This window comes from Lepidochelys kempii, chromosome 24, assembly GCF_965140265.1.
Source record: "Lepidochelys kempii isolate rLepKem1 chromosome 24, rLepKem1.hap2, whole genome shotgun sequence".
Classification (NCBI taxonomy): Eukaryota; Metazoa; Chordata; order Testudines; family Cheloniidae; genus Lepidochelys; species Lepidochelys kempii.
The window spans coordinates 7,479,870-7,494,101 of NC_133279.1; the positions used below are offsets into that span (position 1 = coordinate 7,479,870).

Sequence of the window (14,232 nt, forward strand, 5' to 3'; positions counted from 1 at the left end):
AGCTGTAGCTCACGAAAGCTTATGCTCTAATAAATTGGTTAGTCTCTAAGGTGCCACAAGTACTCCTTTTCTTTTTGCGAATACAGACTAACACGGCTGTTACTCTGAAACCTCTCCTTACAATGTGTATGATAATCAAGGTGGGCCATTTCCAGCACAAATCCAGGGTTTAACAAGAACGTCTGAGGGGCGGGGGGGGGGGGGGGGGTAGGAAAAAACAAGGGGAAATAGGCTTGAATAGAGACTGGGAGTGGCTAAGTCATTATGCAAGGTAACCTAAGTTAATTGTATCCAATTTGCAAATGAATTCCAATTCAACAGTTTCTCGCTGGAGTCTGGATTTGAAGTTTTTTTGTTGTAATATAGCAACTTTCATGTCTGTAATCGAGTGACCAGGGAGATTGAAGTGTTCTCCGACTGGTTTATGAATGTTATAATTCTTGACATCTGATTTGTGTCCATTTATTCTTTTATGTAGAGACTGTCCAGTTTGACCAATGTACATGGCAAAGGGGCATTGCTGGCACATGATGGCATATATCACATTGGTGGATGTGCAGGTGAACGAGCCTCTGATAGTGTGGCTGATGTTATTAGGCCCTGTGATGGTGTCCCCTGAATAGATATGTGGGCACAGTTGGCAACGGGCTTTGTTGCAAGGACAGGTTCCTGGGTTAGTGGTTCTGTTGTGTGGTATGTGGTTGCTGGTGAGTATTTGCTTCAGGTTGGGGGGTTGTCTGTAGACAAGGACTGGCCTGTCTCCCAAGATTTGTGAGAGTGATGGGTCGTCCTTCAGGATAGGTTGTAGATCCTTGATAATGCATTGGAGGGGTTTTAGTTGGGGGCTGAAGGTGACGGCTAGTGGCGTTCTGTTATTTTCTTTGTTGGGCCTGTCCTGTAGTAGGTGACTTCTGGGAACTGTTCTGGCTCTATCAATCTGTTTCTTCACTTCCGCAGGTGGGTATTGTAGTTGTAAGAATGCTTGATAGAGATCTTGTAGGTGTTTGTCTCTGTCTGAGGGGTTGGAGCAAATGTGCTTGTATCGCAGAGCTTGGCTGTAGACGATGGATCCTGTGGTGTGGTCAGGGTGAAAGCTGGAGGCATGTAGGTAGGAATAGTGGTTTTTATACACACAGACCACGAAAAAATGGGTGTTTATCACTACAAAAGGTTTTCTCTCCCCCCGACCCCACTCTCCTGCTGGTAATAGCTTATCTAAAGTGATCACTCGCCTTGGTTATCATACACATTGTAAGGAGAGTGATCACTTTAGATAAGCTATTACCAGCAGGAGAGTGGGGTGGGAGGAGGTATTTTTTCATGCTTTGTGTGTATATAAAAAGATCTTCTACACTTTCCACAGTATGCATCCGATGAAGTGAGCTGTAGCTCACGAAAGCTTATGCTCTAATAAATTGGTTAGTCTCTAAGGTGCCACAAGTACTCCTTTTCTTTTTGCGAATACAGACTAACATGGCTGTTACTCTGAAACATGTGCAGAGGCTGAGTGGGACCCAGGAACAGTGGGAGAGTGCCTTGCAGGTGGCTGACCTCCCTTCCCCAGAGAAGAGGGGAGATCCATGCACAGAGGGTCCTTTCTAGGTGCTCTCAAGGTGACAAGCAGACCCATGCTGATTTCCAGTCATGACCATGAAAATATCCCTCTCACCAAAGTAAAGACTTGCCCAGCTGGTTAGGTGCCTCATTAAGGTTTTGTTCACCTTCCTCCAAAACATTGGGTATTGTCATATCATCAGATCAGACAGACCTATCATCTGTTCTGGTGTGGTGTCCTTACCTCTCTACATAATGGAGCCAGCCCTGCTCCAGAAAAGTCCACACCAAAACCCCCGTTGACTTCAAGGGATGCAGGACCGGGACCAAGATATTTAGGGCTCAGTCTCTCTGGGCCAAATCCAGTGCCCATTCAGGTCAATGGGAGTCTTTGTATGGACATCAGTGGGTGCTGGATTAGGCCCAGTAATTGTCCATTGTAGGAGAATTCTTGCACCTTCCTATGAAGCAGCTGGTACTGGCCATTGTTGGCGGTAGGACACAGGCTGAGGTGGGCAATTGGTCTGATCTGATGTGGCAGTTCCTACATAGGGCATCAGGATCGGCTGTGGCTGTTTAATCTGCTGTGGTCCAGTGGTTAAAGCACCAATTTGGGAGGCCTGAATTCTAATTCCAGCTCTGCTGTGTGACCTTGAGAAAGGCACTTCTGGTTCTCCTCCTCTCCTTTGTCCATTCAGGCTATAAACTCTTTGGGGCAGGCCGTGTCTCACCTCTCACCATGAGGATTTGCCAGTGCGTGACACAATGGAGCTCCAATCTTGGGTGGGGCCTCCAAGTGCTTCCGAATAATCCTGGGATTTTCTTGCTGCTGCTTTTCTCTGCTCTCTGAATGGTGCTCGACTAAACATGGCAAGTCAGAGCAGAGAAAGCTGGGAAGCTGTTCTTGTTCTGTCCATGCCAGCACAATGAACAGCGAGCTCAGCTCCCCTAGAGCTGGCTTTACCCATGCTCTGAATGCTTCTGAGGAGCAAGTGACAATTTCCCAGCCGCTCAAGAGGGTGTTTGTCCCTGTTGATAAAGTGACCTTTGCTTCTGCTTATCCGGTAAGGTTTATGTAATCCGCTTATCTAGCAGAGTTCATATAATCAGATCCCTCATTGGGGACCTGGCTTGACCCTGGATTACACTGGAGACTTCTCCCAAATGGATGTGATAAAAATGTCCTTGCCTAGATAGGACTTGGTCTTGCAAGGGTTCTGATCCTCTCTGGGAAGGGTCTCAGTGCTCTCAACAAAGGGGCTCCTCACCTCTCAGCCATCGGCCCCTAAATCCTTTTTGCATCTGGATCAGAAAAGAGGAGGCTCATGGGAATCTGTTCCGAAGCTGGTGCTAAAGCCACCTTTCCCACGGCTCCTGGTGCAGAACTTTAAAAATGATGTCCTATGACTGGGGTGTGTGGGACAAAGGGCATTTCTTCCTGGCAGCTCAGATGGAGATCAAATTATGGCCTGGAGCATGAGACTGCCTTGTCATTTTCATCCTAGCTGTTGTCACTCCAGCTGCCATTCTTATTCCCATAAGCACCATGTCCCGGTTTTCCCCCCGATAAACTAGAAATGGTCAACATGTTTTGACCCCCCCCCAAAAAAAAAGTCCCACTGAAAAATGGATTTAATCAAAAATTATTTTTTTCCACTGGAAAAGGGCATTTTTGATGGCAAATTTCATTTGAGTTTCCAAAAAGTGTTCAAAATGGGAATTTTTGTCCCCCTCCCCCCTTTTCCTTTTTCAGCTACACAGTGCCACAGAACGACGGATGTCAAGGGTTTTACCCATACACCCCTGCCCCTCGCAAACTTTTTTTTTCACCACTCTGTAACTTGTTCAGACTCCCTCCACTTTGATAAAGTTACCACATGGCAAAGGGGGAAATGAAACACTGTATTCTAGAGTCGCCAGACTCATCTCGCCCAGTAGCCTGTCTCTGACAGTGGCCAGAACCAGCTGCTTCACGGAAAGGTGCAAGAAATTTCCTAATCCCTAGTGGTTAGAGATTGTCTTTGTTACATTCATGACATATGCCAGGGGTGGCCAACCTGAGCCTGAGAAGGAGCCACAATTTACCGATGTACATTGCCAAAGAGCCACAGTAATACGTCAGCAACCCCCCATCAGCTCCCTACTCCCCCGCCCCCCGCTTCCAGCGCCTCCTGCCCTCCGGCAGCCCTGCCGATCAGCACCACCCCCTCCCTCCTCACACCTGCCAATCAGCTGTTTCGTGGTGTGCAGGAGGCTCTGCGAGGGAGGAGCGAGGGCATGGCAGCCTTAGGGGAGGGGGCGGGAAGGGGTGGAGTGGGAGCAGAGCCAGGGGTTGAGCAGCAAGCATCCCCCCAGCCCATTGGAAAGTTGGAGCCTGAAGCTCCAGCCCCGGAGTCGGTGCCTAGGACAAGGAACTGCATATTAACTTCTGAAGAGCTGCATGAGGCTCCAGAGCCACAGGTTGGCCACCCCTGGCAGATGCACACAGAAGTTAAAGAAACACAAAGAACTCCTCTTGCTAGAAGGTTGCAACGTAACATTCCTTACATCTTAGATTTCAGAATGATAACACACAAGGACCCAAAAAACCAAGAGCAACAACTCAACCCGCCTTACTCTAAGGAAGCTACCTGGCTGCAGACAGACTCTGATCTTCCGCTTCTCTATTGAGCCCCTTAGCATGTCACCAAACCCAGGAAAACCCTTATGGGTTAGTGATAGCTTGTAATTTTACCCTAGTTTTCAGTAGACCACATTCTTAAGGCATGAAACATGAAGTGTAATATCTCCTCCAAAATGTATGTCAGCATAAATTCTAACTCTGGCTGTTCTTGTTATCCATATAAATGTCCAATCCCTTGTTGAATCCTGTGAAGGGTTTAACCCCAATGACTTCCTGTTGCAGAGAGTTCCACAGTCTAATCACAGATGTGAAAAAAACTTTTACCAGTTCTGAATTAGATGAGAGTAAATATGCAAGTAATTGTTTGCTTTATTGTTTTAAAATTATTTTTTCTCTAATGCACGGGTCACTATAGTAGTCAAGACATGGCGGCATGGGCTTGTACCTGGGCGACTAGCCCATCTGAGATTGCTAACTTAAAATGAAGCATGTACATAAGTGGCTGCATGATTAGGGCCTCAGGGTGAAATATGCCCCACGCGGCGGGCAAACCCAGGGCTCAGGTACCCTTAAGTCTTGTTTCGATCACCTAAGTGAGACTTAAGTGATGTGTAGGCCTTGTGCTAAACCACCTTTAATTCAACTGAGCAAGTACTGCAATAATTCTGACACACACACACACACCAATCCTGCAAGGCAGTGAGCACCTTCCGCTCCCATTGAGATCGGTGGGAGTGGGGGGCTCTCAGCACCTCCCAGTATCTAGGCCTTAAAGCCCAATCCAGCAAACAGTTATTCCCAGGCACGGTGGAAGTAAACATGGCTGTTTGGAATGAAGGGTCAGGTCCTGGGTGGGAGATATAATATGATAGCGCCTCTTACTGACCAATCTGTTAAGATACCCATCGGCTAGTGAGAATCTGGTTTGAAAGGGTGCCTCCCCCACTGAGCCACGTGCTCTGTGCCCAGCAGAGTTTTCATCACGCTGTTGAAAAACAACTGTGGAAATATTTTCTTGATGACCTGGGCTATAATTTCATCTGTGAGGGATCATTTTGCTCTCATTACTGGGAGTGCCTGAAACCCAATGCTGTCACATTTCTGAAGTATTTATGAAGCTTCTGTAGCAGCAAACACAGCAAGGAGTCAGGGAGAGCAAGCAAGTCACAGCCCCAGCCAGACTGCCTAGGGTAATGAAAGTGTCGCACCACGGGGCAGAAGATGGGAGCTATTGAAAGATCCTTTGGGGTAGGTAAGGAATGTCCAGAGGTCAATAAAATCCAGACACGTGTGAAGGTAATGGGTCGCCAATGTTATATTACACTTAGAAAAATCTTTATACAGTGTGTACCTTTCTGTGGATTCTGTTTCTTTACATGCTATTTCACGTGTGTCTATAATTGTGCTCAAATGATATATAGTGCATGCGATGTAATCTAGCTGTCTAGCCCCATACACACCCCTCTCTCTTGCAAATGACATATGGATGGTTACGAATTTTTAAAATGCTATTGACTTTTCACCATCAATGCTGTTTGTTTATACTTTTTTTGCACATTTGGACAATGGAAGGAGGCTACTTAGTTTCATTTTCTGTTTCTAGTCAGTTTCACTTTCTGGCTAGCCAGAAGCTGCTGCATTTCTGTTTCCAGCACTAAAGGGGAAGATTTTGATGACTGTGTTTTTACCACATTTTTTAATAAATAGAAAATAGAACTTCTGTGTTCAGAATAGAAGTTAAAACAAAATGAGGGCTATTCTTTGTCTTATTCAACCAGCGATGCTGGAACCATTTTATAGTGGGGTTGCTGAGAGCCATTGAACCAAACTGTAAACCCTGTATGTAATGGAAACCACTTCAAGTCAGGGGGTGCTGCAGCACCCACCGCACTCCTACTTCCAGCACAGCACCTATGTATTCAGCCTAAATTCGGGGGCCTACAGCGTGACAATCTCTAAAAGAACTGACTGTTCAGTGCCGAACTAAAACAGTGTCACTTAGAGCATTGCTCAGAATTAATACACAAATAGCAACACATTTCATCAGCAGCCAAAATTACTAAGGTCTGGTCTACACTTAAAAGTTTTCCAACAATTTTGTCAGGAGCATGAAAAAAAAGAAATCAAAGCCCAAATGACACAGCTGTCCTGGCAACATCCCTAGTGTAGACAGTTATTCTGTCAAACCATGACTTTTGGCAGCCCAGCTAATTTTGTTCAGGGACCTGGTATAAGATACAGCAGCAAACAAACTGTTTTTGCCTGTATAAGCTGTCTCCACTCAGAGGGAGTGATGGTCTAGCTCGATGAGTTTGGATACATTGGCAAACCCTTTCCAGTGTAGGCAAGAGCTAAGATTGTGCAGTGAATGTTCAGTCTGTTTTGTGGAGGGAGAGCTCTATAATGAATGGTTTAAAAAAAAAAATCATTCTGGTATGGAAAGTGGCTTAAAAAAAAACCTTCTATTTGCATAGCTGCTGCCAGATGGAGATGACTCACGCCCTGTTCTTGTTAAATCACTGTAGCAAGGTTGAACACTCACCGCCGTGGCGCCTCCTGCTAGTCATCCGGGAATTAGCTCAATTCCAGCACTCAGAGCACCTCCTGCTGGCCAGGGTCCCTCCCAGACCCCAGTGCCCTTTGCCTTAGGGTTCTGCCCACAGCAGTGCCCCCACACTCCAGGTCTCCCTTCCCAGGGGACTCCCCAACCCCTGTCTATTTTGCCTCAGTGGCTACTACCAGTCATCATCTAGCCCCATTTCTCTGGGGCAGACTGCAGTCTGTAATGGCCACTCATCACTGGCAAGGGGGTTGGACCAGCAGCCTCTGCCTATCCCCAGGTTCCACTTCTGCAGCCCCAGTACCTCCCTAGGCCTTAACAAGGCCTCAGCCTGGGGAGTTGCCAGGCTGAGGCTCCCCGGCTCCTCTTACCCTTCCCTAACACTACCCTGGGCTCCCAGACAGCCAGGTCCTTCCCACTCCAAGGCTGGAGAAAAACACTCTGTTGCCTGTCTCACCGCCCTTTTATCAGGGCCAGCTGTGCCCTGATTGAGCTAGCCACACCTGGAGCCAGGTAGCCAGCCAGCCTTCCTCAACTGCTCTTAATCCCTTTTCTAATTGGTCCCAGCCACAGCCCTCTCCAAGGGCTGCTTTTAACCCCTGCTCTCCTTGAGTGGGGCAGGCGCCCCACTACAATCACATACTCTGATATCACAGAAATGCACAATCGTTATCATGAATGCATTAGGCAGTAATTTACATCTGTACCTATATGAAACTAATAATGTATGTGTACTCTAGCAGAGAACCTTGTACCTACATAAAAGATCCATAGACTTTAAGGGCAGAAGGGACCATTAGATCATCTGGTCTGACCCCTTATGGAACAGGCCAGAGAACTTCTGTACTGAAAGCAATAACTTGTGTTTGGCTAAACATCTCTTTCCGAAAGGCACCCAGACTTGATCTGAAGACGTTAACAGATGGAGAATCCACCACTTCCCTTGGGAGTTTGTCCCAGTGATTAATCAATTTTGCACCTTATTCCTCATTTGAATTTGTTTGGCTTTAACAAGCCAGTTATAAGCCAGTATATAATTATACTTGAAAGATGTAGAAAGAATCTATAATAAAGACTCAATCATCTTTAGCTACAGAATGCCAGGTGTAAAAGCAAAGTCCTTCCATTGCTTACATGTGCGCCTTGTGCAGGTGTGCCGTGTCCATACAGTCACATTAGGATGTTTTTAAATAAGGAAAGACACAGCTTTAAAGCTTGCTGTTAACACTCCGCTATGCTCTACTTTCCATTCTCCAACCACAGACTCTTCCAACTTCCCACGAGGCATTCTGAATAATGGTATCTACGAGGCATTTCTTGTACTGAGAAGCCCTGTAATGAGAACTGCCACTAGAAGGCATTCAAAAAACTACAGACCATGTTGTTGAAAGCACTCAGGCCTCGTCTACATCTAAAACTTAGGACAACCTAGTTACATCATTGGGCTGTGAAAAATTTCCCTGTGCAACCTAGTTAAGTTGAGCTAACCCCTACTGTAGATGCACGTAGGTCAACAGAAGACTACTACCTCCCAGAGAGATGGATTACCTCCACTGATGGAAAAACCCCTTCCGGCAATGTAAGACGTGTCTACACAGCTGTGCCACTATAGTGTAGACATACCCTCAGTATTGTTCTAATGCTGTTCCCATTAAAGATGAAGGAGCAGAGTTTAGACTAATGTTGGGTGCTTTAGGAGTAGGGTTACCCACTCTGACAGAAGCTATTCCAGGAGATTCCCCCCCCCCCAACATGACGTACTGTCCTTTTCTTAAAATATCCTATTAAAATTTCCTGGATTGCTTTCAGTAGTGGGAGATCGATGGCGATTCCAGGAGACTCCAGGCCAATCCTGGGGGGTTGGCAACCCTATGTAGGAGCAGAGAGCAGCCAAGCCTGACAGCTTTGCACTATTGCATCGCTGGAAATAAATCTTTCCAATGAAATCCCCATTTATCTCATTGTCTCGTGACAAATATTTTCTCCTCCTAAATTGGCCTGGATGCCCCATACCCACTCCTTGGAGATCTGATTGCTAAGGCTCTGGACTTGGCATTGAAAAAAAATCTTAGCTATGTTTCTCCTGTGACCTTGGGTGAGCCACTTGAACCCAGATCCACAAAGGTATTTAAGGGCTGGAACCCCACTGATTTTAATGGGAGTTCGGCATGTAAGTACCTTTGAGGATCTGGCCCTTCATTTTCCCTCCTGCCCTTTGTCTCAGACTGTGAGCTCTTTGGGACAGGAATTGTCTCTCCCTATGTGTCTGTGTTGCTATAGTAATTCAAATCGTGATCTGCAACTTGTGAGTTGCAAAGGTCAAAAGCAGCCCTGGTGTTACAAATCAGTCAGCGCCCTGATAGCATGGCTGTGCTGTTGTTTTCTTAGCTGGGGGGCAGGTTGTTTACCAACCCTGCTCCTGAGTCGAAATTTCCTTAGCAAAGGAGCAGCTACAGCTCACTGTTCTTTTTCTTGGTTTTGCTGGAAAGAGAAAGATTTTGATTTTCTCACAATTAGGAGCTCGGCAAACTCTTTACACTGGCGTTGGAGAGGTGGAAAAGCACCACCAGAAAAACACACAGCCTGCTGCAGCATGGACGTTGGAAATCACAATTAGGATCTGAATGCAGCATAACCACAGCCGGCCCATGACCTACTGTCCCGCCCATCATCTGCCATGCCCTCGCTAGGCGTTACTAATGGGAGTCAATGAAATGAAGATGGCTAAACAAAAGGGAGCGAGAAAACAGGGAAATTCCGAATCTTTGCCATCCAAAGCACCTGGAGGCATGTCTGTTTGGACGAAAAACAAGGAGGCATTGCAGATCTTCTAAAACTGTAGCTGTTTTACGCTGGGCACTGCTGCAATTGAGGGCGTCAGAATTTCCACTGTAAAAATCTTTCTGCTGTATATGCCGCGTAACGAAGCCTAAAAGACGATAGAAACAGCCCCCCTGAGAATCCTTCCCCAACACAGGGGGCCTCCCCAGCCTGTGTGGAGCCAGCACAAGAGTCCTGCACTAGCCTCCGGTGAAGGGAGTGAATTGTGCCGTAGCCAGAGCTCAACGCACTGTGGCTAAGTTCTGCTTCCCAGGGTAGTGGAGTGTAAGTTAGAGCAGCTGCAGGATTGCTCTGACTTACATCAGGACTGGGCAGGCCCAGAACAAGTTGAGTGCAGTTTGGGGATGTATTAGCAGGAGTGTCATAAGCGAAGCAGGAGTAATTCTTCAGCTCTACTCTGCGCTGATTAGGCCTCAACTGGAGTATTGTGTCCAGTTCTGGGCGCCATGTTTCAGGAAACGTGGACAAATTGGAGAGAGTCCAGAGAAGAGCAACAAAAGTAATTAAAGGTCTAGAAAACATGACCTGTGCGGGAAAATTGAAAAAATTGGGTTTGTTTAGTCTGGAGAAGAGAAGACTGAGAGGGGACATGAGAACAGTTTTCAAGTACATAAAAGGTTGTTACAAGGAGGGAGGAAAAATTGTTCTCCTTAACCTCTGAGGATGGGACAAGAAGCAATGGGCTTAAATTGCAGCAAGGGCGGTTATGTTGGACATTAGGAAAAACTTCCTGTTGGGGTGGTTAAACACTGGAATAAATTGCCTAGGGAGGTTGTGGAATCTCCGTCATTGGAGATTTTTTAAGAGAATGTTAGAAAAACCCCTGTCAGGGATGGTTCAGATCATTCTTAGTCCTGCCAGGAGTGCAGGGGACTGGACTTGATGACCTCCGGAGGTCCCTCCCAGTCCTGAGTCCATGATTCAAGGCACCTTAACACGCAACCTCCCACATGCTCCTGCCCCAAGGGCAGGAATGGAGTAACTGAGAATCAGGCCCAATATTCTTACATCTAAACATCAGCATAGGAGATGGCTAGTCTGTTACACTCCTTTAACTCTTTCCTTCATGCCCCTGTGTCTCTCCCTCTCCCGTGGATCAGATACACTTCAGGGGTGCAACGAGAACGGGAGGTTGAATGGGGACATCACTAACCCTGACTGTGAGCACCTTGATCCCTCAACGATCTGCTTCTCCCACAGGTCTCTTACCACCACCACCTCCCACGCGGCCCACAATGCTGGCAACATCCTCCTCGAGCTGATCCACAAAGCTACTCGCTTGCCTCCAATCTCAGACCCACTGATTTCACGGTGCTCACAAGAAAATGTCTAATTATGGGCAGGCCGATGGGCAGCCATGAGGAGGCCTAAGGAGAGGAAGGGTGGTCCAGTGGTCAGGGGGTGGCTGACTTGGGAGAGCTGGGTTCGGTTCCACAGGTTTCCTCTGTGACACTTTAACAGCCACGTCAGACTTTGCTCTAACAGTCTGGTTACCGAACAGCTTCTGTTTGTTTCTGTGCCACCTCCTGGCCCATCAGGGAATTGCAACTCAGTTTGACTCTACAGGTTTAGTGGCCTATGTAAAATGAGGTTGGGTCTCTATCCCCAAAGAGACAGATGTCCACACGGCACAACCAGCACCCAGGCAGGCGATATCAGACATACGAACGCTAGTGAGTTTGGGGCCTCATGGAACCTCAGTCCTTGCCCTGCTACAGAATCCCTGTGTGACATTGGGCCAGTCACTTAGTCTCTGTGACTCAACTGCAAAATGTGATTAATAGCCCTACTGCCCACTGATGTTGTGAGGATAAATACAGTAAACATTGTGAGGTGCTCCAATATTGCAGTAAAGGGGGACATATTGCAGTAGTGCCACGGGGCCAGTCATGGATCAGGTCCCTATTGTGTTAGATGCTGTATAAACACAGAACAGCCTCAAAGAGCTTACAACATAGTTCACTTTTTGGCAGGTTCGGCAAAGACGCCAAAGACTGAGCAGGCGCCGGCGTCTGAGCGACTCTCGATCGTAGTCCTCCGTAGGGAGAGAGGCTTCAGGGGAGGGGGAATTAGGGATGCTTGCCCTGCTTCTGCCCACGTCCTCTGGATAAACAGAGGACTCCAAAGTCACTGAGACAGTCCATCCGGCACCTTTCACCAGTTCTATTCTACAGAGGTCCTTACACCATGCTCATCACTGTAGCATTTGAGCTCGCAGGGGCGCGCTAAGCAACGTGACTACACATCTGAAACAGTGAAAATACACCAGTAGTGAAATCACGCAAGAAACAACCCCCCACCAGACATAGGATGGGCATGTGCTAAGATTTCAGCCTGGCATTTTCAGTGTCATTTTCCCCTGGAACTAAATGGACAACAGGACGTAAACAAGTTATTTATAAACTGAAATTCACCATCATCTTGATGGTGAGTCAGGTCATGTATCAAAGGTATTTCCATGCATCACGTCGGGTTGAGCACTTCACCCTCTTTAATGTCTGTATCTTCACAACCCCCCTGGGAGGTGCTATTATCCTCAGTACACACATGGGAATGGAAGCACAGAGGCAGGCATGCTCCGAGTCCCCTGTAGAGCATAGCTACCAGATCAGGCCCCCCACAAAACACAGCAGAAGGAAGAGCTGCCACTCCATAGCTCAGTGGTTAGAGGGCCGAAGCCTGCATCAGAGAAGGAACTTGAGTGTAGGTCTCTCCCCTCTGAGATGAGTGCCCTACCCAGTAGGCTAAGGGGTTTTTCAGGGTAGGCCTTTCTCCAGCTCTCCTCTTGAAGCTGGTCCACTTTGTAGATATAGAGAAATAAACACGAATTGGGCCAGAGTGAGAATGAATGTATAGCTCAGTGACTAGGGGAGTGTGGGAGAGTCGGGCCTCTCTTCAGAGCACTTCTTGGTGCATAACCAAGGCAGTACGCGCTGTGGCATGTGCCTTAGGTGGAATGTGCTTGCTCCGGGCTGGGGTTGATGGGCAATGGAAAGAGCTTTATAAGTTTATGGAGGGGGGTGATCCGAGGAGATTGCCTGCAATGACACATGGCCCATCCACGACGGCTGTTAATAAGTATCTCCAATGGCCAGAGATGGGACACTAGAGGGGGAAGGCTCTGAGTTACTACAGAAAATTCGTTCCCAGGTGTCTGGCTGGTGGGTCTTGCCCACATGCTCAGGGACTAACTGATCATCACATTTGGGGTCAGGAAGGAATTTTTCCCCAGGTCAGACTGGCAGAGACCGTGGAACCTTTTTTGTCTTCCTCTGCAGTGTGGGGCCTGGTTTGAACCTTGCTGGTTTGAACTAGAGTAAATGGTGGATTCTCTGTAACTTGAATTCTCTAAATCAAGTTTTGAGGACTTCAGTGACTCAGCCAGAGGTTATTTATGGACCTACTGCAGGAGTGAGTGGGTGAGGTTCCGTGGCCTGTGAAGTGCAGGGGGTCATAGGCAACAACTTTTCCCAGTGCCGGTGGGTGCTCCCCCCTGGCCCCGCCCTGATTCCACCCCTGCCCCGCCCCCATTCCAACCCTTTCCCCAAAATCCCGGCCCTAACTCCGCCCCCTCTTTGCCCCTACTGCACTCCTTCCCTAAATCCCTGCCCTGGCCCCGCCTCTTCCCAGAGCGTGCCGCGTTCCCCCTCCCTCCCAGTGCTTGCCGCTGCGAAACAGCTGTTTCGCAACGGCAAGCGCTGGGAGCTGGGGGAGAAGCAGGGAAGCGGCACGCTCAGGGGAGGAGGCAGAGATGGACCGGAGGTGAGCTGGGGCAGGGGGTGGGGCAGGGAGTTGCAGGTGGGTGCAGAGCACCCACCAATTTTTCCCCATAGGTGCTCCAGCCCCGGAGCACTCACGAAGTCGGTGCCTATGCATGGGGTCAGACTAGATAATCATGATGGTCCCTTTTGGCCTTAGAGTCTGTGAGCTGAAAAACCATGATTTTCTGCCACGGCAGGTAATATGGTCCTTCTGATTCCATACTTAGCTCTTTGGGCCAGGGACTGTCATTGTGTTGTCTACAACACTGAGCACTATGGGGACTTAACTGGAACCCCCGGGTGCTATCACAATACAAATTATTATCAACAATCATGATTTCCTTCCCAAACTCTGCCATGCAGGTGATGGATGTGCTGGAGCTCAGAGGACGGAGAAGGGAGTGAAGGCAGAGCCCGATGGACAGCCCGACAGTGCAGCCATACGTCGACGTGGACAAGGGATTTGCCATTGGGTTTGTCATCCTGATGTGCTTCTTCCTGATGGCCATGATTGTGAGGTGCGCCAAGCTGATCGTGGACCCGTACAGCGCCATCCCCACCTCCATGTGGGAGGAGGAGCAAATCAATTGACTGGCAATAAAGAGGAGGGAAATTGCTAATCAAGTCTATGTGTTTGACTCCTTTGCTGTCCCTGTAATCCCTGCCCCTGCAGGGAAAAAGAGGATTCCGTAGTTTAAATTGTGCATTTGACAGAATCTGATGCTAACGATAATGCCTGGTACCCTCCATCTGAGGATCTCAAAGCACGTTTCAATGAACTCAGCTTCATAAAACCTCCGGGAGGTAAGTGAATATACTAAACCCCTTGTGTCAAGTGAGCCACTGGCCAAACCAAAACCTTGAATTTAGGAATCTTGACTCTCTTTGTCTGA

The 14,232-nt window shown here is 48.0% G+C and overlaps 1 protein-coding gene across 1 annotated transcript; it reads left to right on the top strand.

Annotated features, from left to right (window-relative positions):
• The first annotated feature begins 5,355 nt into the window (after positions 1–5,355).
• On the top strand, positions 5,356–13,942 carry CTXND2 (cortexin domain containing 2). Its single transcript, XM_073323420.1, has 2 exons — positions 5,356–5,425; positions 13,703–13,942. The coding sequence occupies exon 2, from the start codon at positions 13,757–13,759 to the stop codon at positions 13,928–13,930; it is 174 nt and encodes a 57-aa protein (XP_073179521.1). The 5' UTR covers positions 5,356–5,425; positions 13,703–13,756; the 3' UTR covers positions 13,931–13,942.
• The last annotated feature ends 290 nt before the right edge of the window (positions 13,943–14,232 follow it).

Bases quoted from the DNA above. Each gene is read 5' to 3' on its own strand.
- CTXND2 (XM_073323420.1), top strand. From the start codon at position 13,757: ATGGACAGCCCGACAGTGCAGCCATACGTCGACGTGGACAAGGGATTT.